Below are 25,299 nucleotides of genomic sequence, written 5' to 3' on the forward strand. Positions count from 1 at the left end.
AGCTCCGGCTGGAGGATGGGTTTTTTTTTTCTGAGCTCGCAACATTTTCGGGCTGTCCCAATCCTTTCTCGCTTCCGCTCGAGCCTTTCCATGGGATTTTGACGGAGCACCTTCCTCCTTCTCCTTCAGAGGTCCAAGAGCTGTTGCATGTGTAGGCTCACCGCGCTGGCCACGAAAGCTGAAAGGCTGAGATACGTCCTGGAGACCGAGTCGCACTCTGTGTCCTCCCCTTCGCACTTGGTTTGTTCGCACAGGATGCCCTTGGTACCCGGCGGGCAGAGACACCTCTGGTTCTCGTAACACGTGCCTCCGTTTTGGCAAATCAGGAGTTCGTCGTCGCAGACGTTCGCTGTGGAGAGAGAGGGAGGCGTTGGAAGTGCTAGAAGTCAGGAGCCAGGGTGGGGAGGGCGGTTGGGGGGGTGGGGTTGCTCCCCCAAATTAAAATTCAAAGCGGGCGGGCAATAAAGGTTTTGCCAGCGAGGTTTGATGGCTTCCGAAAGGGCAGTTAGATTTGCAGAACTGAGTCATGTTGAGTCAGGAATGAGAGACGGTTATGGATGGATTCAAAGACAATGTCTCTCAACCTTGGTGACTTTAAGATGAGTGGACTTCAAGTCCCAGAATTCCCCAGCCAACTTGCTTTAAGATGCTTGGACTTGCAGTCTCGGAATTCCCTAGGCAGTATGCTTTAAGATGAGTAGACTTCAACTCCCAGAATTCCCCAGCCAGCTTCTTTTAACGTGTGTGAACCTCAACTCCCAGAATTCCCTAGCCAGCTTGCTTTAGGATGTATGGACTTCAACTCCCAGAATTCCACTCATCTTAAAAGCCTGCTGGCTGGGGAATTCTGGGAGCTGAAGTCCACAGGTCTTAAAAGTCACCAAGCTTGAGAAAGGCTGTCCCTGGTTCAATCAGGCTGGATTCAGGTCAGCCAATCAACTCCCACACCTCCATTCAGAAAGGGGAAACATAACTTACGTAAGCAACCTTGCCTCCAGTAGTAGCCGGGCAGACAATCGTCGCATTTCGGCCCTGTCACGCCCGCATCTTTGCATTCGCAATAGCCGGTCTCATTGCAACGGTTAGCCAGCGAGCCAACTCGGTTGCAGTTACAATCTGGAAGAAACAACGGACCAGCCAAGTCAGATCTACAGTGGGAAAACCTCGGAAGTCATCCCTAATTCTGACGATGGTGATGAGACTGGGAGCAACTCTGGAAATCCTGTGTGTATGGACCTCTTCACGGGTTGGGCTTCCAAAATTTTAGCAACCGAGTTCTCTGCCCGGTTGCTGTGTGGGTGTGGCCTAGGTGGGCGTGGCCTAGTTGGCCTCCTGCACCACGGAAACTACCCAAGGAGAGAAGCAACCTGGAATTAAGGAGAAACTTCCTAACAGTAAGGACAATTAACCAGTGGAACAGCTTGCCACCAGAAGTTGTGGGTGCTTCATCACTGGTGGTTTTTAAGAAGAGACTGGACAGTCACCTGTCTGAAACAGTACAAGGTCTCCTGCTAGACCAGACTAGAAGTCCTCCAAGGTCCTTTCCAACTCTATTCTGATTGTTTGTTTGTTTGATTGATTGTTCATGCAATCAGAAGTCAACCAAATGGATCTGAAGCTACCCTGGTGGCTTCTATTCGTTTCCAAGAGGCAACTCTACTTTCTGATTTTTTTTTGTTTTTTTGTTTTCTTTGAAGACGTTTCGCTTCTCATCCGAGAAAGCTCCTTCAGCTCTGGCGCCTTCCACGCCTTCTACTCACCTACACACACGTTCTCATCGTCCAGCTCCGCCGAGCTATTTCGGAAGTATCCGAGCCGACAATACTGGCAGTGCTGTCCCCGAGTGTTATGCTTGCAACTAATGCAAGTCACCAAGTTCAGGAAATCGATGAAGCTGCACCGGTTGGAGTGTCCGTAACATTCACAGTCTGGCCGCAGGGAGAGGGGTGGGGGGGAAAAAAAGAGAGAGAGAAAGAACATGGTCTGATTCATCAGGTGGCGTGAAAGCTAGTTGAGAAATCAAACAAAAGTTTCCGGAGCTTCTAGAACCGTACTGTGGAGAAGCCCATCTCTGCATTCCGTTGGGTGATTTTCTTTCACCCATAGCTTGGTTGAGAACCTCACGGAAAGATGAAAGAAGCAAGGCAGGAGGAGAAGACACGTCTGGGAGACCTTTGAGGGAGCACGAAACCAGAAGGCCACGCCTGTGTGTTTCTCCTCCCGACGGTTTGCAGCAAAAGAAGGATCCTATCAGCCTTGACTTGAGGAAGACTGTGTGGAAATAAGGAGTCCTTCCCCTCCCTACCCAATGACCACGCCGTGGGTCTTCTTGAGATGGGAAAAATGAGAGGAGAATTAAACCAGGTTCCCTCAAAACTCAGGTGAGTCGAGGATGATTAAACCCTCACGTTCTTCACCCAGACTTTCAGGGAACACGTAACATGTTAAGGCAGGACATGCTAGTTTACGACACACAAGAAACAGAGCTCCAATGAACTCCATCAACCATCAGACTTTAATCGTCCTCTTTTAACGACCCCATAATCCCTTGTGTGGAGTCTGGGCAACTGAATGGAGCTGAGTTTTTTTTTCTGGCCAGATGCCCTTCCTGTTGCCAATGAGGAGTTTTGTTCAGCAGATATATTCTCATTGTACCCAGAGAGAGAAATATCTGCCGCCAGATATCTACCTAGGATCACACTCACAGCCTCCTGATTGAGAGGCGAGCGCTCCACCTCTGGGCCACGAGCGCCACTCACCCGTCAAGACTTTATTACGTCAGAGAAATCAAAATAGTCGGCGAAGGTGACCGTACAGTTCCACTTTCTCTGGACACATGGCAGGTTTTCCATTTCAACACATTGGCTGCCCTACCTGTCCTTAAGTCTTACCTGGAAACGTTTCAATAGAGATCCGGACATCCGATTCAGGTTTGACTTCGATGCCTCTGGAAGTCTCGGGCAAAACTTGAGAATAACGTTAAAGAAGGAAGAAAAAAAAAAACCCACCCAAAACAGATCTCTTTTTTCTCTCTCGCCCCCTTTCCCTTGTCCACAAACACAAGCTATTGTCAAATCGGGGGTTCCTCCTTTTAATTATTATTTATAATTAATAATAATTAAATTAATTAATTGGGGGGACATCTCTTTTCTCTGCTCTTGGCTAAGAATCTTTAGAATGGCGGGAAGGGCCATAAGTGGGAAAAATGGTCATAAGTCCCTTATTTCAGCGACGTAACTGTGGGCGGTCCCTCAGTGAGCTGTTGTAAGTCGAGGACTACCTGTATGAAAATCGTTGTGCTAAACGAATAGATAAAGGCGGTCCTTCAGTTGTTAAGTGAATCGGATGGCCATTAAGCAAATCCGACAGCCCCCCCCCAAAGGACTTGGTCAGAAGATCACAAATGCTGATCACATGACCCTGGGATGCTGCACAACCGTCATAAATCCGGGTCAGTGGCCAAGCGTCTGAATTTTGATCGCGTGACCGTGGGGATGCTGCAACGGTCATTAAGTGTGAAAAACACAGCAACCGTCGTAGAGACACAGCGACTGGTTGGCTAGCGTCCAAGTTTCGATCACGGGACCGCGGGGGTGCCGGGAAAGTTGCAAGTGTGAGGACAGCCACTTTTTTTTCCCCAGTGCAGTTGCAACTTCGAACGGTCACTAAACGAGTGGTTGTAATTTGAGGACTGCCTGTACATTTGAGGTGGAAAAACCCGATTTTGGAGACATTCAGAAAACAGGGAATTTATTCAATGAAAGAAAGAGGCTTTTAAGAAGAGACTGGAAAACTTTGTCTGAAATGGTGTGGGATCTCTTGCTTTTAAGCAGGGGGTTGGACTAGAAGACCTCCGAGGTCCCTTCCCACTCTGTGATTCTGTTAACTACGCTGCTGGCACAGGGCGAGGAAAGAGACACCAGCCAAGAGCTGGTGACCCCAGCTGTCCTCTTCCCCTGGCATTGCCTTCCTTACATTTGCGACCTGAAGCAGTTTTTCTGACTGCAGTAATTCCATTAGAGTTCGCTCTGGCACACGTCGGGCTCTAGAGATGCCAACTTCGACATCTTGTGGGCAGGACCAGCCGCTTAAGACACGTCCACAGTTCCCTCCTTCCCCTCTGAATTCTGACATGTGCACTGCTCGGTCCGTATCTCCTCAAGGTCCTTTCCTTCTTGACCGCCCTCTAAATTTGAAAATTGAGCCGATGGAGAAGTTGGCAAGGCCGCCTTTCTGGCTCCTGCATCCTCCTTCTCTTCCCTCGTTGAGCCCCACGGCAAAATTATCTAGGGCAGTGATGGAGCACGCGCGAGCGTCTGGGCCGCAACCTGGAAGAGGAGCTGCCCAGGGTGCGTGCGACCACCCAAAAATGAACTTCGTGTTTCAGCTAATGAACGTCCGGTTTCCGCCAGCTACTCTTCCGGGTTTCTGGTGCGCATGTACATACAATGATCAGCTAGCCGGCGCAAATGCTCGGCAGGAAAACAGAAGACCAGCTGTGTAGTTTCCGGCACTGCCACATGCAAAAAAGCCAGCTGATCGTCGTGCGCACATGCCCGCCAGAAACCCGGAAGAGGCACGGGGGACGCCACACGTGCCAGGCGACATGGCTCCATGTGCCACTTCGAGCACGCGTGCCATAGGTTCGCCATCACGGATCTAGGGTCCCAAGAGGCGCCTTCCTCTCTCACCCTGGACCTCAAACGGCTCGCAAATCCTATCGTGGTTTCGAGTTGCCTCTTTAGATCAAAAGGAATGAAAACATCAGGCAGCGAGGAGGAGAATTGAATGTTCCTCTGGTGCCTGGCAGCCTTAGAACAGGTGTGTGCTGCAAGATACAATCCACAGGAGGGAAAGAAGAAAGGATGCTGGGCTACTCGGGCATCGCTGCGGTACCTTGCCTGCCAATCTCTGCCTCAGTATACACACACACACACACACACACACACAATTTTTTATTATACGTTTTCTTTTGTTATACATCACATTTCCATTTCTGAAACGACAGTGTACTGTCTGTATCAAATATCTTTTGAATACACGTAATATTATACCCCTTAATTATAGCCATTATTCTCATAGTATATACCAGTGACGGCTAACCTTTTTGCCGTCGCGTGCCAAAAATGGGGGGAGCGCGGGGGAAGCCGTGCGTGCATGTGCCCACAGCCATAATTCAGTGCCCCCTGCCCCCCATGCATGAGCGCATGACTCCCCGTGCTTTTGGCACACGATAGCATGGTGGGCCCGATAGGCCCATTTTTCGCTCTCCCCAGGCTCCAGGGCCTTTCTAGGCCCACCGGAGCTGAGCTAGGGCAACAGTCGCATGCATGCCCACCAATATGCGTGCCATAAGTTCATCATCACGGGTATATACAATATAATCTTCACTTATGGTCGTTCTATACAATTTAATCTGTAATCAAATGTAATCCAATAATAATAGTAATACTAATACTGCTTATAATGTTATATATATATATATATATATATATATATATATATATATATATATATATATATATATATATATTTGTTTTCTCAGGTTTTCACGGGTGTTTGTATGTAGGTCTTTGGTTATTCGGGTCTTCTCCCACGTAAAATTGGAAGTGTCTTGGCGACGTTTCGACGAAGTCTCATTCGTCATCTTCAGGCTGGTGTTCTCGGCTTCGTGCTTCCAGGAGCAATGGAAGCACGAAGCCGAGAATACCAGCCTGAAGATGACGAATGAGACTTCGTCGAAACGTCGCCAAGACACTTCCAATTTTACGTGGGAGAAGACCCGAATAACCAAAGACCTACATATATATATATATATATATATATATATATAGGATCCTGCTGAAAAGCAACAACTTTGTGCTGCAATTTGGGAGACACAAAGCAGCACAAAGTTGTTGCTTTTCAGCAGGATACAAAAAGCCCAGAAACTTGTGAATGAGATTTCACAGAACTAGGGCTGAAGAACAACTTAGCTTACATAGGTGGAACCTGGCTAGAAAGAATATGCACATAAAAGCCTATGAAAAAAGAAAAAATCTATACATGGTTAAACTTCTGCTTCTGTTTTCTAACCATTTATAAAAATAAGTCCCATGTTAAATAATACCCTGTTTCCTCCTTATCCTTGATTCCCATCGTTAACCTGTCCATTTTGGCGCAGTCCAGTATTTTCCTCATTACATTTTCATCTTATAGGTACTGTGTACTTTCGCGTTTCCAGTTTTGTGCATACATAATTCTCGCTGCTGGGCCTCGGTATCCTTTTTTTTTTTTATCAGGGCCTGACAGCTTTTATTTTTTTTCCCCGAGACTCGCTGCCAGCAGTCCTGTTCTGAAACCTCCGAATGAGACAGCACATAAGCCACGCGCCCCAGCCGAGTGTCAGCAGCCAGCCAGCGCTCGCCCGAGAGCGTGGGTGGAAAAAGAGAATTGTGCGCTGGAAACGGTGTGTCTCTCTCTCTCTCTTTCTCCCGGCAGCTGATAAAGACGGGGAGTTCCCCCTCCAGCTCTCTCTTGTGACTCGCGAGTGGGCCCCTCCACCCGTTCCGGTGCGATGCCGTCCTATTTAGCCGACGTTTTTAAAGCCTGATGTTGTTAATTCATGTGGTGCCCACCTCTAGCTGGACTCCTGAACCCCCAAATCTGGCCTGAGTAGGCTGGGAGAGGGATGGAAAACCTGACCCAGTTCATCCTGGAGTTGGAACCAAGGATTCTGTCGCTAAACAAAGCAGTTTCTTTAAGTGACTCACGCCTGATTTTAACCACCATTTTTTGGCCAGCGGGGAGGGGGGTTTGAAGGAATGCCTTGCAGTTGTTAAGTGGAACATGCGGCCATTAAGTCAGATAGTCCTCGACTTGCAACCGTTCGTTTAATGACCATTTGAAGTTAGAACGGCACCGGGGGGAAAAACAAAAGCGATTTATACATTTTTTTTCACACTTACGACCGCGGCAGCCTCCTCATGGTCACGTGATCAAAATTGGGACGCTTGGTAACTGGCTCGTACATGTGACGGTTGTAGCATCCCGAGGTCACATGATCCCCCTTTGCGACCTTCTCAGAAACAAAGTCAATGGAGTAGCCAGATTTGCTTAACGACCATGTTACTAAACAACTGCAGTGATTCACTTAACAACAAGAAAGAAAGGTCATAAGAAAGGTCATAAAATGGGGAAAAATCACTTAATTGGCTTGCTTAGCAATGGAAATTTTGGGCTAAATTGAGATCATAAATCAAGGATTAATTCTAATCTATCCCATATTATTCCATACTATTCCATTCCATTCCATTCTATTCTTATTTTATTCTGTATTACATTCCACTCAATCTATTCTATTCTATTCTATTCTATTCTATTCTATTCTATTCTATTCTATTCTATTCTATTCTATTCTATTCTATTCTATTCTATTCTATTCTATTCCATTTTTATTCTATTGGCTTGACCCCATCCTTGCGGTTTTAAATTTATAATTGGTTTTAATTGGGTTATTTTAAATTGATGGCCAAAATTATTTAATGTTTTTTAAATTGTTTTTAAATTTTATATGTTGTGTTTTTACCGTGGCTGTTCACCGCCCTGAGTCCTGTTGGAGAAGGGCGGTATACAAATTAAATAAATAAATAAATAAATAAATAAACAAATAAATAAATATTACATTCCATTTCTAATTTCTAATTTCTAATTTCTAATTTCTATTCTATTCTATTCTATTCTATTCTATTCTATTCTATTCTATTCTATTCTATTCTATTCTATTCTATTCTATTCTATTCTATTCCATTCTTCATTATTCTATTCTATTCTATTCTAAACTCTTCTCTTCTCTTCTCTTCTCTTCTCTTCTCTTCTCTTCTCTTCTCTTCTCTTCTATTCCATTCCATTCCATTCCATTCCATTCCATTCCCTTCCCTTCCTCCAGATCAATCTTCTTATCACCCTGCATATTTCTCAATTGAGAAGTTTTAGGAGTCTCCCTTACAAAGGCTGAAATCTTATCCATTTCGAAAGGCTTCCATTGATTTAGCATTTTATTTAAAGGGAGGGAGGGAGGAGAGGACGCAGCCACCAGTCTCTGCAGCTGTTCTTTGAAGAGCATCATTTCCCCCCCACCCCAAAATTGGGGGGACCCTGACTGCCATTATCATAACCACCCACCCACCTGCCTATCCCCGGGGGATTTGGGAAAGAGCTTCATGCAGGAGAGAAAGCTGGTTAAAAATTCAAAGCATCGTCTAATTAGGTTTGAGTGTGTCAAACCAGGATGCCAAGGTGCTCAATTACGTGTGCCCTTGGATCACTCGGAGTGTGTTCGGAGACGACTCCTTGTGAAATTGCTTCTAAATAAAGCATATTTGCCTGCAATTTGAACACCTGGCTGAGTTGCAGCCATATTTCTCCTTTTTTCTCATCTTCTCTGTCACCCATGAGTTGAAAACCTGGGATAGGATAGGTTAGATAGAACAATATCTAACAATATCTAAATATAGAGGCGTTCAGTTTTTAAAAGTCTGTGATCTAGCCTTCACTACTCCTATCAACCACTAGAGGGCATCTTTTTATAGTTTCCTCCTGCCCTCTAGTGGACATTTTTTTAAAAAAAAAATTGATTTATATGCCGCCCTTCTTCGGAGACTCAGGGCAGTTTACAGTGCGTTAAGGAATACATTTGCAACCCCAATCTGGTAGCTCAGTCTACCTGAATCCAGGTAGTCTTTGACTTACAACCATTCGTTTAATGTCTGTTTGGAAATTACAGCGGCACTGAAAAAAAGTGAGTTACAACTGGTCCTCGTCCTTCTGACCATCGCAGGACCCTCACATCTGGCCCGCGATTCACCCCCTCACTGCTTGCTAAAACATCTCAGGCATCTAAGACGGCTAAGACATCTAAGCCTATTAAATTGAGTTAACCTCAAACTATTTTTAGTTTAGCCCTCTTTAAAACCAGACAAGCAGAGAAGCTGGTCCCATCCTGGTCTATGGCTTAGTACGAATCCATGCGATGATGATTCGTTCACTCCTTTATGGTTGAAGGCCAGTCTGTTTCGGTATCTACATCTTGAGAATGAATGGGTTAATCATCAAACATGTTTTTGAATGATGCCCTGAGGTTTGGATACCCATAAATCACCCAATTTGTATATTTTGCAACTGATATGATGTTTCCCCCCAAAATAAGACCCGGTCTTATATTAATTTTTGCTCCAAAAGACGCATTAGGGCTTATTTTCCAGTTAAGTCTTATTTTGGGGGAAATACAGTACTAAATGCCTCCGTCTGGTTGACTATCTTAACTGGGGCTTATTTTGGGGGTAGGGCTTCTATTACGAGCATCCTGAAAAATGCTAGGGCTTATTTTCCGGTTGGGTCTTATTTTGGGGAAAACAGGGTAATAAGTGAGGAAGCTGGTTCCCTCCAGATGTTTTGAACATCTCCCACAATCTTTTGCCATGGGCCATACCAACGGGAGCTGATTGGCGTTCGAAGCTTCTGGAGGTCACCCGATTGGCTCTTCTTGATCTATGAGCCTCCTGGAAGAAAACCTGAACCTTGGAAATGAGGTATGCTATTGTCAAGATCAGGGCTCTTCAAACTTGTCAACTTGATGGACTTCCAACTTCCAGAACTGCCCAGCCAAGCATGGCTGACAGAGGAATTCTGGGAGTCGAAGTCCAGGAGTCTTAAAAGTTGTCAAGTTTGGAGAGATGCACTTCAACACCATTGTACAGCTCCGTTTATACGTGTTGATTCCCCACCCAGAACAAACCAGATGTTTCCTGCATGCATGAAGACAATTTGATCTTCCCCCAAGGCATTTAAGGTCCCCTTGTTATCACGGAAGCCATGCCTATCAGCACAACACAAACACTGGCACAAAGAGAGTCAACAGCTCCTAATCTACACATCACTTTGCTTTCCTTTGTGGAAACACTTTTTTTTTTCTTCTTCTTCTCAAAACATCCTAAGAACAATCTCACCATTACTTAGCACCATCTTTGGGGTCTACCACTGCTTCTGAAGCTCTCTCCAGCCATGTCAGCTCACATCAACACACACCGTAGAGCACAAAGCAAGGAGGATGGACGATAGCAGGTGGAAAGGAGATATTGGGCTACCAGATACAGTTCCTACAGGAAGCTAAAGTTGGCCACAGCAGGTGTTTCTTACCTTCTGGGTCCACGTCGATCTTGGCTGGGGTGACGTTATCTTCCAAGGAGGGCACCCCAGAAGAACTGGTCCTTTCTTGCAAAGAACAACACAAAATTCCAATTATGGTAAAGTGACGGTGCCCCCAAACCAGGGGTGAAATCCAGCAGGTTCTGACAGGTTCTGGAGAACCGGTAGCGGAAATTTTGAGTAGTTCGGAGAACCGATAAATACCACCTCTGGCTGGCTCCAGAATGGGGGGGGGGGAATGGAGATTTTGCAGTATCCTTCCCCTGGAGTGGGGTGGGAATGGAGATTTTGCAGTATCCTTCCCCTGGAGAGGGGAGGGAATGGAGATTTTGCAGTATCCTTCCCCTGCCACGCCCACCAAGCCACGCCCACAGAACCGGTAGTAAAAAAAATTGGATTTCACCACTGCCCCAAACCATGTTCTTGGTATGAACTTACCAAGACTTATTTTTTAAGCTAATGGAATCTTTGCTTGACTTCAATGTAATGGCATCTTTCCACCTGGAAGACTCACCTCCATTCCACTCCAACATTTTATTCATGCAAGAAAGTGGACGATGCACATAACGGCTTTCCATTAACAAGAAAAGAGAAATAGAATCGCGTGGGTGGGGGGAATCTTCAAGCGTGGTTCCCAACAAACATCCAGGAAAGTTGCTATCCTTTTAAGAGACGCCGTTATATAAATAAGCAACAGAAGAGGCCTGTCACTTTAGAAAGGAAGATGGTTAGGAAGATGATCAAGAAATCTTGAGCTCAGAAATAGTTCAGTTCCTCCTCCTCCTCCTCCTCCTCCCCCTCTTCTTCTTCTTCTTCTTCTTCTTCTTCTTCTTCTTCTTCTTCTTCTTCTTCTTCTTCTTCTTCTTCTTCTTCTTCTTTTCTTCTTTCTTCTTTCTTCTTTCTTCTTCTTCTTCCTTTCTCCTCCTCCTCCTTTTCCTTCTTTAAAACCGTATTTTAAAGAACTTGGATAAATGGAAACGGCAACACGTGGATATTAATGGGGCTTTCAACTAGAATAGGAAGATGGCCCGGCACAAATTGGCAAGGGCTTAATTAGAGTCACAATAAAAGAAGCTGCCCTGAAGGCATTTTGCTTTTTTTTTTTTGCATAGACACCTTCCCCAATTCAGCTTGTACAGAGCCTTATTAATTCACCTAGCCCTGAGCTGCCAAGCCAGGAATCCCATAGACATTTATGGATGGCTTTTGCATCGCCTCCAGAGGAGAGGGAGGGAAAGAAGATCAGCTACATCTCAACAGCCATAAAGGTTGGGAAATAATAATAATAAAAGTAGAAAGCAAAGCCTGTGAAGATTTGGAATGGAAGACGCCGCTTTGTGTTTTTTAAAAAAATCCAAATAGTAGCATGAAGGAAGTGGCCTTACTCCTTCCCTGTTGAAAGGTATCGACCAGAGGTGATAGTCAGCTGGTTCAGACCGGTTTGTCTGAATCGGTAGCGGAAATCGCTGTTCTACTTAACCCCATGCCTCCTTTTAGTGTGGCACGCGCAGCCAGCAAACCGATAGTAAACCGGTTCAGATTTCACCACTGATCAAGATCATGAGAAGGGATAGCACCATTTTATGCTGCCCTGGTGAGGCCACACTTTGGGAAATGGCGCCCAGTTCTGGTCGCCACAATGCAAAAAAAGATGTTAAGACTGTGATGTTAGGACTGAGTAATAATTTCCGTGAATATCAAAATAGAACGAGCCTTTCTGTGACATTCCATAGTAGCAAAAGTTACGTTTTGAAGACCCATCAGAAGGCAACAGATGCTTTGGGGAGGTTGGAGAAGACTCCTGAGAAGACTGGACAGCCAAAACGATAAACCAATGGTTCATCGAACAAATCATTGCAGAGTTTTGACTAGAAGCACAAATGACCGAGCTCGAATTATTCAATTAAGGACACATTAAGTGAAGACCCTGCCCTCTGGAGAAGGCGGTGATGCTAGGAAAAATGGAAGGAATGAGAAGAAGAGGACAACTAGAATCTAGGTGGAAGGAAAGAGAAGAAAACCAGAAACTAGATGGAAGTAAGGAGAAGAAGAGGACAACTTGAAGCTAGGAAGAAGAAGAGGACAACCAACTGTAGTTGTGATGGCTACGCTGGAGGAAGATGTGAAGGACCAGTGAGGGACAGATCATCCCGATGAAAATCTATCTCTGTGATTGCTGAGACTCAATATCAACTTGATGGCACCTAATCTATCAAAACTAATTTGCATGCAATATCGAAGCCAATTCCTGCAACTTAATGGGTCTTGCGAGATGTAACTCCTTTAGCTGGTAGATAAATCAATTCCACTTCAGATGATTAATGGGCAGGGGCCATTTTTTTAACCACCGAAGTCGAGGTGCGATTGGTTGAAAAACAGAGTTAAGGATTAATTTTATCGATTGAGCTGTAATTTATGTGTTCGTTTTTATATTTCGCCTTCTTTCCGAAGCTTTGGAAAACAGCTGGTAGCCTGATCTAGTGTGTGTTATTTCGAAAAAAGGCATCTCTGGGGGGGAAGAGATTTTATAAATACCATATTCAACCAACTTTATGCTTCTTCTTCTTCTTTCTTCTTCTTGTCTTTTCTTCTCTCCCTTTCTGAATAATCGGAATGCTACATACTGATTGAAAGCAATTTGACCCTCATGGCTTGAGTTGGATGGACATTCCACATATCTCCCCCCACAGAAGAAGAATATAGTAGGGAAGATTTCTCCCATCTATTTTGGATGACGCCGTTGGAAATTAGTGAGCAGGTGATGGGCATGCTCTCAAAATGGCTTCCATTTTTGACCTTGGCCAAGGACAAGACTTCCAGTTATCAAAATATCGTGATCCACTCATTACCTCCACTCACAAACTTTTCTGCAAGAGGGGGTTCCATTTCTGTTGTCTTGAGGGGTGCTGATCTTACCAAACATCAGAAAACAACCAAGCTCGGATACTGTATATAAAGAGGGAGCAAATCACACTCCTAGCACTGATGATGTTACCTAATGGGTAATGAAATGTCTCCAAGAAAAAAAACAAGCTCAGAGTCCACCGAAGATCCCGTAGTCGTCGTTCTCCTCTTCCTCCTCCTCCTCCTCCATACCCCGCTCCCTTCTAGCACTGATGATGTTGTCTAGCTGGGTAATATACAGTCACTGTTTATGCACAGAACTGATGAAGTTAGCTAGTTGAGTAATGAAACATCTGCAAGAAAACGACTGCAAGCTTCAACTCTGAGCTACAAATATTCTCTTTTATTGATATCTCCCTCCTCCCCGCCCCAGTATACCTATCCATTTCTTTCTATCTATCTCTATCTCTGTCGTATATCTCTATCTACCAGTATCTATCTGTCTGTCTGTCTGTCTGTCTATCTATCTATCATCCATCCATCCATCCATATCTGTACATCTGTCTGTCTGTCTGTCTGTCTATCTATCTATCTATCTATCTATCTATCTATCTATCTATCTATCTATCTATCTATCTATCTACCTACCTACCTACCTCTCTGTCTCTCTATCCTATTATCTCTCTCTCTGTCTCTCTCTCTCCCTCCCTCCCTATCTATCCTATTATCTGTCTGTCTATCCATCCATCCTTCTTTCTTCCACTGCTTCTAAAGCCCTTCCTGGAGAACGTTGCACCTGCTACTCAGCAGGGAGGGGTTGAGGGGCCATTATTAATGGGATCCGTCCCACGGATGATCTTCCCTTTCATTAATTAGCTGGGCAAACGCACAAGCTCTCCCGCCGACACATGGGAAGCCTTGCGCCAGCAAACAGACTGATTTTTTTTTTATACCCAGGCTCCCCATCCATCCCCCTACGAGGAAGGGAAGAGCCTAGCAAGCCAGAGCAGGTCAGAACCTTCTCACCTTACCTCTCACCGACACGGCGTCGGTCATCATGGCAGCAGGAAGCCAAAGCTGGCAAGAGAAGCACAGAACTAGGCTATATCTACTGGGTCTATCTCAGGAGGGGTGGGAGTCTCAAACTAGGCTCAGCACCCACCTGGTTGCTGCGTTGTAATGAGGGGAGCGGTGGGCACCCAAAAGGATTCCGTGGCGTAGGTGGCACTAATCGTGGTTTTGGAAATGCTAGTTGTAAGGACGACAATTGGACGGTTAGTTACTGGCTTGGGCGGCTCCTTTGCTATCCAGAGAGAAATAAAGATGGCAGAGGAAAAGGGAAAAAAATAAAAGGAAAGAAAATCAGAACGCCAATCCCTTAAGAAGGACCTCTCCGATTTCTGTGGCCTTGGGAAATGAATCCACTAATCTATCTGCTCATCTACTACAGGCTCATCCACTAATCTATCTGCTCATCTACTACAGGCAGTCCTCCTCCACTTAACAATCATTTGTTTACGGACTGTCCGAAGTTGCAACGGCATGGGAAAAAAGCGACTTAAGGCCTCTTTTTTTCACACTTAGGACCATCCATGGAGGGCAAAAACACCCCCCCCCCCCGCCGTGGTGCAGGAGGCCGAATAGGCCACGCCCACCATGGCCACGCCCACCCAGCAACTGGGCAGAGAACCCCTTGCTAAAATTTTTGAAGCCCAGCCCTGAACCGGATTCCATCCAAACAGTTTCAGACAGATTTGGAAAAAAATGATCGATTGGATCTGAAGATGGGATGGGAGTCAATCGAGTCCGATACCTTAAAATACTCGGGCGCCTCTGCAAAAGAATCACTGTGGGGCGCCTTCGACGAGCGGCGAGGAATTGGAGCCGCTCCTTCGCTTTGTCAAATTAGTTTGAAAACCCCAATAAATTAAAGTTTCATCGAGTCCATTGGAACCTTCAAATGTTCCTCCCCATCGCTCCGTAGCTCTACACTGTTTTTTTCTCTCGGGCTTAAATTGGGTGCATAATCTCGACCGCTGTAATTTGCAAATTAATGTGGCGGTACGAAGGATTTTAATGGACCGCCTCCTTCTCGAATCTAGCCAGTTGGGTCTTTTTCAGCAAGCCGCATTTGAAGCCAAACGAAACTTAGCCGGAGATGCGAAGAATTCATTTCCCTTTCATTGCCTTTCCCCCAGCAATCAAATTATTTTCCGCAGCCAATTAAAAAATCCTTCTTACTGGAAATGCATCCCAAAAGTTAACTTGGTGAAAACTTTGCTGCAGTTTCTCTCTGCAAGAGAAACACAGATAGCTCTCAACTTACAAATGTCTGTTTAGTGACCGTTCGGAGTTACAACGCCACTGGAAAAAGTGACTCATCCCCGTTTTTCACACTTACGAACATTGCAGCATTCCCGTGGGGACGGGATCCAAACTCAGAGGCTTGGCAACCGACTCGTATTTATCCCAGGGGTCAGGCGATCCTCTTTTTGCGACCTCCCAACAAGCAAAGTCAGTGACGACCAGAACAGAGCCCAAAATTCCTGTTGCTAAGTGAGACATTTCAGTGAGTTTTGCCTCACTCTACGACCTTTCTTGCCACCGTGGTTAAGTGAATCACTGCCGTCGTTAAGTGAGTCACACGGTTGTGAAGTGAATCTGGCTTCCCCACCGATCAAAAGGGGATCGCACAAGTCTGGAAGGGCACTGCAACCGTCATAAATACGAGTCAGGTGCCAAGCATCTGAATTTTAATCACGTGATCCCGGGGATGCTGCAGCGGTCGTAAGTGTGAAAAACGGCCGCCAATCCCCCCTTTTTCAGTGCTCTTGTATCTTTGAACGGACACTAAGTGGACTGTTGTAAGTTGAGGACTACTTGTATTGGATCTCCTGCCTATTATCATGATGATAATGATTTGAGTACAGTGGTATTGACTGGAGAATATGAAGACACTAATATTTGGATAACTTAAACCTTAAATCTCTAAAGATTGAGACGATTCAGTCAACAGAACCTGCTTTTTACCTATTTTTGCAATTTATGACCTTCATTGCCAGCCTTCATGACAGTGGTGCGGTGGCCTAGAGGTGGCGCTCTCACCTCACAATCAGGAGGCTGTGAGTTCGATCCTAGGTAGAGACAGATATTTCTCTCTCCGGGCACGATGAGAATATATATCCGCAGAACAAAACTCCGTGTTGGGGACAGGAAGGGCATCTGGCCAGTAACCCTCAGCTCCATTCAGTTGCCCAGACTCCACCCCGCGAGGGATTATTACGGGGTCATTAAAAGACGATGATGATTGCCAGGCTTCGCGACGGTCGTATAGCGAGGACTCTCTGTATCACGCTGCAGGTTCATTCCTAAGTATCACACACCTCTCAGCCTAAGAAAATTGGCTGGGGACTTCAGCCATCGAAAGCAGTCTCTCTGATTTATAAGAGTTTAATTTACTGCCTGCGAGGCTCTTAAGCCGGAGATGGGGGAAAACAGCCATCCCTCTCTCTCTCTCTCTCTCCCTCCCTCCCTAGCATTCTTCGAAAAACACTTTATTTCCTTCCTCTACGCCTTGCTAACAAACCTCTTGGGGGAAAAAAGAACACACCGGTATGACAAAGACAATGAAGTTTCCGACCGTACTCAAAGAGAGATGTTTGACAGGCAGGGAGACGAGGCACAATTAGAGAAGCAGACTTCTGCTTGGACAGATGTTAACGGAGACCGGAAAAAAAAAAAAAGATGGAAGGGGGGAAAAATAATAAAAAATTTAAAAAAGCTCCTTTTTTGCCATCAAACAGCATCCACCGGGACCGTGCCAGCAAGCCCCTCCGCATTTCAAATTGGGTTGGCGTTTTTTGGGGGTCTATTTTTTTTAATTTTATTTTGTTTTACTTACTGCCAAAATTTGGAGCTGCACCTGGAAGAGAAGAAAGAAAAGAAGGAGGCGGTCAAGAAGGATAGGGCGCCAGACAGGAGGCTAATTATGCCGCCCAGAGTCTGCTTGTAGGGCAGATGGGGCGGCATAAAAATGTAATCAATCGATCAATTAATTAAAAAGACTGCTATCTAAGGGGGCTACCACAAAGAAGAGGGGATCCACCTATTCTCCAAAGCACCTGGAGGCAGGGCGAGAAACAATAGATGGAAACTATTACGAATAACAGAGTTGGAAGGGACCTTGGAGGTCTTCTAGTCCAACCCCCTGCACAGGCAGGAAACCCTATAAACCACGGCAGAGAAATGGTTGTCCAATCTCTTCTTGAAAACCTCCAGTGTTGGAGCACCCACAAGCCGTCCTACGGATTGTCAAGAAATATCTCCTTAGTTCTAGGTTGCTTCTCTCCTTGGTTAGTTTCCATCCACCTAGATTCATTCCCTGTTTTGGAGGATTAATGGAAATTGACGTGCACGGAATTGACCAACCAATAGCGCTTCCATTCTTTCTGCTCAAGGTTTCAGTGGATCATTTCCGGGACGAGTCCTTTTCTAGACTTTTCAACTTCCCTGTCTCCATCTCTGCAGGCTTCCCATGGAACTGCGTTGGCTTTTGGTGGTTGAGATGATGCTACACCTCAAGGAGAAGATGCTTCTCCTTCTGGTGGGGGGACTTCAGCTCGCAGCTGTCTTCCCTGCCATACTTACACACGTTAGGGGACCCGTTGGGACGGGGAAGGTAGGATCCAGCTCTCCAAGACTTGCTGCGGAAATTCTTCTTACATCTGCCACAGTCCTGTCCCGTTGTGTTATGTTCACATTCACACTGGAGACTTCCTTCCTTGAAAATGCACTGGTTGGCATGGAGATTACATTTACACCTGCAGGGGAAACAGAAGAGAGCAGTGAGGTGTGACCCTCTGGGCTATCAGCAGAGGTATTTAAAAATGTATGCCAGGCTCTTTCGTGTTGAAATCCTCAAAGCAGGCTTGCGCTGGCATCACAGAAATATTAAAACAGAAAGGCATTCAAAAATCATTAAGTAGCAGAACATCCAAAGCAGGGCCCCGCATTTGAATGAAGGCACCAACTCTCGGGAACTAAAAGCCAGGATTTGTCTGAAAACTAAGAGGTACAGATTAGGGAAAAAATCCTGGCAAAATCATAGACCCTGCGAGAGGGATCTTGGCAGTCCTATTGGACAATCGCTTAAATATGAGCCAGCCGCGTGCGGCAGCTGCGCAAAAAGGCTAATACAATCCTCGGTTGTATAAACAGAGGCATAGAATCAAAATCCCGCGAAGTATTAGCACTGTTTTATAAGACCTTAGAACAGGGGTGAAATCCAGCAGGTTCTGACAGGTTCTGGAGAACCGGTAGCGGAAAATTTGAGTAGTTCGGAGAACCGGCAAAATACCACCTCTGGCTGGCCCCAGAGTGGGGGGGAAAGGGGATTTTGCAATATCCTTCCCCTGGAGTGGGGTGGGAATGGAGTTTTTGCAGTATTCTTTCCCTGCCACGCCCACCAAGCCACGCCCACTCCGACCCACACAAAAAGACCCCAAAGGGGGAGACTCTCCGCAGCAACACAAACGTTCATTGCACATATCTGGCCCAGGGGCCGTAGTTTGAGGGCCCCTGATTTACTGCAATATAAAAAACGCAAATAATTTTTCTGCGGACCACCAAAATTTTCTCACGGACCACCAGTTGGTGACCGCTGCTCTAGAAGACCTCTAAAGATCCTTTCCAACTGGATCTGTTAATTCCATTATCCTCTAAGGACGAGGAGATCAGCCATGTCTGAAATAGCTGCATGTACCTTTGAAATTGGGTTTTTTTGGAGACAGGTGTGTGCGTGGGGGTCACTATTTCATGCCTTCCCAAACAGCCAGATCTAAACAAAAGAACGAAATCAGCAAGCTGCTCTCTAAAAAGTTAAGCAGGCAAGCAAATAATTCATTGACAGCAAATCCATGAACAGCAAATTATATGAACCGCAAATTAATGTTGCCATAGTTGGGTCAAAATCCTGAGAGATGTTCCAAGGACGAGGGGAAACAGGTTATCCAGAGAAGAAAAAATGTATAGAAATTCAATGAAACCTTCCTTTAATCGACAATTTGGGGCGGACGGATTATCCCGGGGAGAACTGACAAAATTTATGCCACGTGCAAAACTGCATCCATTTTGTAATTACACGATTGACATTTTTATGCCTGTTTTCTAATTACACCAAATATTTAATTGTGTCGTCGTGCAGTTATGCAAATGATGTGCGTTTATATAGATGAGAACCACCGTGTCAATTTTACCAGTTTGTTTTGGAGACAACGGACTTTGCTTGTTTAGGATTTAATTCCACGCTGGCTGGAAGATAGATAGATAGATAGATAGATAGATAGATAGATAGATAGATAGATAGATAGATAGATAGATAGATAGATAGATAGATGATAGATAGATATAAAATGGATGGGGATGGATGGATAGATGGATTACAGATAGATTAGAGAAAAGATGATGGATGGATGGATGAATGGCAAGGAACTTTTAATTAGAGGACTTCTCTGCAATGACAACCAATTGTGAGGTCCAAAACCTCATGAGATCTTAGTCAACCAAGATTTAATTGATCACTCTGTACCAAATCAGCCACCTCAGATCATGGAATTTGGGAACAACCTCACAGCCAGCAAATGCTACAGCCCCCAAATCCAGTTCCAATTCTGTTTTGTCCGCTACTGTGGCCCTCATCTGAAGTGATCCTCTCCAGCTGGAACCATCAACCCTCTCCTCCTTAAATGAGGTTCTTTCTACCTTCTCTGCCTTCGGCCCGGCCTCCTTAAATTACAGCTCAAGCATCCCTGATCTGGAGCTTGGCGTGAAGCATGCACAATCAGACAAAGCTGGCCTGGATGTCCGCCTCCCTCCCTTAACCGCTTTCGTTCCGTCTCGTTGCGCTGTCCCCTTGTTCCGCTGTTCCATTATCTCCCTGTACTTGACAACTTCCTTGGGAGTCCACCGTCTCTTACACAGATAATTGCTGTTCCAAATCAAATAATCAATGCATATTTAAGTAACGATCAGACAATTCCTCGCCGTTGCACGGGGGCCTGTTCGACACTCAAGAGTTGATCCCTTCGCAGCCCATCCGTATTTTGCTTCACTATAAGAACGAAGTATAATCTACCGTTCCCCACAGATCGGTAGCAAAGATGACACGGGGGGAGGTGGTGGGAAAGAAATATCACACGCAACCAGCAGACAAGATGAAACAAAAAACACTCTGTGTTTTCCAGGTTATATAAGAGATAAAATATTGACTCATTTTTTTTCCCCCATCCTTTTCCCCCCATCACTGTTCTAATGAAGGCTCATTTCAGAATGTTAATAAGCTTTGGGACTTGCCCCCTAACACCTGAGCTGCCTCTCTTTTTCTCATCAAGTCACATCTGGAGAAACATGTCACGTTCGGGATGTTACACATTAAAGGAGGGGAGAGGTGATCATTTAGAGCAGGGGTGAGCTGCTGAGGGTTCGGTAGAACCTCTAGCTAAGATTCACTCTGCTCAACAAATAATTCCCTCAACACTGTCAAACTATTTACTAAGCCTGCACTACTATTAATCTTCTCATCCTTCCTATCACCCATCTCCTCCTACTTATGACTGTAATCTAGTTGCTGGTATCCTTAAGATTTATATTGATATTGTTTCCTGATTGCTTATTTGTACCCTATGACTATCATTAAGTGTTGTACCTGATGATTCTTGATGAACGTATCTTTTCTTTTTTGTACACCGAGAGCGTATGCGCCAAATTCCTTGTGTGTCCAATCACACTTGGCCAATAAAATTGTATTCTGTGCAGTTCGGAGAACCCACAAATCCCACTCCTGGCTGGCCCTGCCTACCCCGCCCCTCCCAGGAGTCCCCACGCTAGTCGGCCCATGAAACATCTGCAAGAAAAACCCCAAGCTCAGAGAGCACCAAAGACCTTGCAATCTTCCCCCTCCTCCACAAACCCTACTCCCTTCTAGCACTGATGATGTTACTTAGTTGGGTAGTGAAATGTCTGCAGAAAACAGCCCAAGCTCAGAGAGCATCAAGGACTAGCACAAACAAACACATCCCTGGATGTATTTTCAGGTTTTTAATTTCCTGGTGGATTCCCTTTATCTCATCCCCCGTTTTTTCCCCCCCACCCCTTTTCCTTTTTACGGGGTGAAATTCTTTGTGCAATCGAGAGCTTGCTTTCACACAGTCAAAAGTTAAAAAAAAAAGGCGTAATACCAAGTCAGCCCATTATGAGAGCCAGAGACAGATGGAAAACGTTGCGCCCACCCGAAGGAGGTTGGCTTCCAGCCCGCTCCGTCACACGGGTAGAAGACAAGCAATGTGAAAATCTGAACCTCGGTTTCGCTATAAATAGAGCCCGCGTTTAATTCACAGGAGTTATGGGAAGGTTTTCAAAGATGCTGTAACCATAAATCTATTTATGGGAAGTGATAAGAGATCGTTGAAAATCAATCCTTTCGCAGGTCCTTCTGCCTTGCCAGCCTGGTTAGCAAATGATGCCACGGGTAGGAGATTGTTCCTACTACGAGCAGCCTTAAAATGGGTGGACTGCGACTCCCAGAATTCCCCAACCAGCATGGAATTCTGGGAAGAGGAGTCCAAACATCCTCAAACGCTGTTCTAACTCACTGCTTCCTTCCAGCTTGGAGGCTACTGGGGTGATATGGCACCTCCCTTTTCTACGCTCTCTAAAATGTAAAATTTCTCTAAAAACTAAAATCAAGGTGAAAAGAGGAAGATTTAGTAGTTCATTCTTCAAATCCATATGCATATCAACTTCCATTATCCAGGATTTCAAGACAGTAGAGTTGATTTCTGGAGCACAGAACCAAACCTTCCTTCCTTCCTTCCTTCCTTCCTTCCTTCCTTCCTTCCTTCCTTCCTTCTCTTTTTCCGATCCTGTTTCTGAATTAGTTTGGGGGTTTATGATGATGGTTAATTGTGAAAAAGATGTGTATCAAAAAGGAGGGAGGGAGGGAGGGAAGGAAAGAGAGAGAGAAAAGAAAGAAGGAAGATGGAAGGATGGAAGGAAGGAAGGAAGGAAAGAAGGAAGGAAGGTTTTGTGCTCCAGAAATCAAATCTACTGTCTTGAAACCCTGGATAATGGAAGTTGATAGGAAAGAAGGAAATTAAATTAAGAAGGAAAACATTGCAAGGTACAGAGAACATGCAAATACTTTTAGGCAAAGTGAGGAAACTTAATAATTAGTCCGTAATTTATATGCATCTCCTTAATTGGATGGCTCATAATGGGAGCCTTCAGCTCAATGCTCATGTCATTAACTTCAATTTCACTCTGTCTATCCAGACAACTTCAAGATCTCCCGGCTGTTAAATAAAGGAGAAAATTAGATTGACCAGCGAGGATGTCTCTTCTGATCTTTCCTGCTTCAGGTGCTTCAGGTGCTCCCTATGCAAAGCGAGAAGAAAAGAGATTGAAAAGATCGTCCTTCCTTCCTTCCTTCCTTCCTTCCTTCCTTCCTTCCTTCCTTCCTTCCTTCCTTTCTTTCTTTCTTTCTTCTCTGCCTCCTTCTTCCTTCCTTCCTTCCTTCCCTCTCTGCCTCTCTCCTTCCTTCCTTCCTTCTCTGCCTCCTTCCTCCCTTCCCTCTCTGCTTCTCTCCTTCCTTCCTCCTTCCTTCCTCTCTTCCTTCTGTCTCTCTCCTTCCTTCCTTCTTTGCCTTCCTTCCCTCTCTGCTTCTCTCCTTTCTTTCTTCCTTCCTCCCTTCCTTCTCTGCCTCCTTCTTCCTTCCTTCCTTCCTTCCTTCCCTCTCTGCCTTCCTTCCTTCCTTAACTTTCTGCCTCCTTCCTTCCTTCCTTCCTTCCTTCCTTCCTTCCTTCCTTCCTTCCCTCTCTGCCTCTCTCCCTCCCTCCCTTCCTTAACTCTCTGCCTCCTTCCTTCCTTCCTTCCTTCCTTCCTTCCTTCCTTCCTTCCTTCCTTCTTTCCTTTCTCTTTCCTTCCTCTCCCATAGCTGTAGCGATTCCAATAAAACTAGTTTTCCTTCCCCATCACCTCGGATTCCTCCATTCTGCTGTGACGTGCCAGCCCTTGCTCACCAAAGACGGACTTTCTGGTTTCTATTCCTGTCGCAGCCTGGCACCTCCTCCTGTTACTTATTAGATCAATAGGGGCAGGATGGAAGGACTGGCATAGGAGGAGAGGAGAAAGGAGGAATAAAAATAATCTGTCCTTTAAAGGAGAGACTCACAGTCGCACCACAATCCGCCCGACTGCAAACTTTCTTGTGCTAGGCAGAACAAGAGGGAAGGAGGGCGGGTTGAAGAAAGAAAGAAAGGAAAGAGGAAGGAAGGAAGAAGAGGGAGGGAGGGAGGAAGGGGATAAAAGAAGGAAGGAGGGCAGGTTGAAGAAAGAAAGGAGAAGGAAGGAAGGAAGGAAGGAAGGAAGGAAGGAAGGAAGGAAGGAAGGAAAACTGAACCATTGAAGTCAAAGGAAAGGATTGTAAACGAAAGAACAATCATTCATATTCACCGCTTCGCTTTCTTGTCGCTAAGTAAGTACAATAAAACGACATTTCACTCTGGAGAATTGCATCAAAATGTTGTTTTCTTTTAGCGAAAAACAAAACAAAAACCCAACCACCCCAGAAGCAATTTCTTTTCCATCAAATAAAAAGGGTTTTTGTTTGTTTCTTTGTTTGTTTAAAGAGAAAAATGCCACAAGACGTCTGACGCCCTTTTTCCTGTTCTGAACCGAGCGAGCCTTTTCCGGGAGACGCATCCTGACAGTTTGGCCAGTCGGGTACCCAAAAGATGCTAAGGACGGACGAATTAAAAATAAGGGAAAAAAGAGAAAAAGCAAAGCAAAGAAAGCACGGCTCCGATTACCTGCCTGTGACTTCAATATTGGAGATGGCGTAGAAGTACTTGTACAAGTTCTCTCTCTGGACGTAGGTGCCGCCGAGCGCCGGTTTCAAAAGCCGCATCCTCAAATCCGTCACGGTGAAGAAATCCTTCAGGCCCTTGGCGCTTTCCAGCCTGGTGTAAAGATTGTCCATGTTTCGAAGTTCAGGGCCGGCAAAAATGGCGAAACGGTCCTTCACCTCGAATCTCACGTCCTTCTCTTTCTTGGACCCCACCCAACGGGAATATTCCTCCGTGCAGATGACTCTGTTGACGTTGGTGGTGGACAGCTCCCTCACTTTCCGCGCCGGCATGCCGAAAGCTTCGTTACATTCATCCGCGTAGTACTGGTAGGGGTGCCAAGTCCTCCCGTTGTCCAAGGACTTCTCCAAGATCATCTTGGTGGGACGGCCATACTCAAAAGTCAACACGACGTCGTCGGTCAGCTCGATGGTCTTGTTCCAAGACAAGGTGATGTTGGCCAACAAAGGCTTGGGATAACGGCTCCAGGTCACGCTCTGCCAGTAGGTAGCCAGGCCTTCATCTTCTTTATCGAACATCAGCTTGGGAGGATGGGCCAGGTCTGGATTGGAAGCATCACACTCGTCGCTGCACAAGTACGGGTTTTCCTGGAGGAAGAAGAAGAAGGAGGAGGAGAATGAGATGAGAAGACAGGGAGGTTAGAATGAAGAACAATAGGGGTTGGAAGAGACCTTGGAGGTCCGCACAAGAACAACCCAGAAGTTACAGAATGAACGATAAGAGGAGAGGAAAATGAGAGGAGAAGAAAGGGAAGATCGGAAGAGCTTAGAACATAGGACAATAGGGGTTGGAAGAGACCTTGGAGCAGGGGTGAAATGCTCCCGGTTCGGACCGGATTGCCCGATCCGGTAGCGATGGCGGCAGTGGTTTGGAGAACCGGTAGCAAAAATCTCTGCCTCCCCTCATGCCCAGCTGAGCCACACAATCATCAGAGGCTGTTTTTTTAATTTTTAAAAGCAATTTTCTACAACCTCTTTGGTTGAAAAAAATGCTTTTAAAAGTTTAAAAAAAAGGCTTTGATGATCGCGCGGCTCAGCTGGTATCGTCAGAGGCTTTTAAAAGCATTTTTTCTACAACCTCTTCGGCTGAAAAAAATGCTTTTAAAAGTTAAAAAAAAGGCTTTGATGATCGCACGGCTCAGCTGGTATCGTCAGAGGCTTTTAAAAGCATTTTTTCTACAACCTCTTCGGCCAAAGAGGTTGTAGGGAAAAAAAATGCCTTTAAAAGCCTCTGACGATCCCAGCTGAGTTGCCTGATCTCAGCGGCTTTTAAAACCTGGTTCACCCCTGGTTCAAAGAAATCGCTTTAATTAGCGGATGGGTCTGCTTAAAAAAAGGGGGGGATTTAATTT

General features: G+C 45.5%; 1 protein-coding gene across 1 annotated transcript; it reads right to left on the reverse strand.

The window, feature by feature from the left end:
- NTNG2 (netrin G2) lies at positions 1-24,535 on the reverse strand (the record flags this gene model as incomplete). The annotated part of the gene is made up of 9 exons (XM_070956596.1): positions 1-349; positions 979-1,116; positions 1,761-1,928; positions 2,892-2,966; positions 10,177-10,251; positions 14,192-14,332; positions 16,931-16,951; positions 17,677-17,849; positions 23,892-24,535. Coding segments are annotated over 9 exons (1,659 nt in total), but the record flags the coding sequence as incomplete, so codon positions are not given.
- Between the last annotated feature and the right edge of the window lie 764 nt (positions 24,536-25,299).

The sequence above is a fragment of the Pituophis catenifer genome, unplaced genomic scaffold, assembly GCF_029215685.1.
Source record: "Pituophis catenifer annectens isolate HBS135680 unplaced genomic scaffold, rPitCat1.0.hap2 SCAF_109, whole genome shotgun sequence".
NCBI classification, from domain to species: domain Eukaryota; kingdom Metazoa; phylum Chordata; class Lepidosauria; order Squamata; family Colubridae; genus Pituophis; species Pituophis catenifer.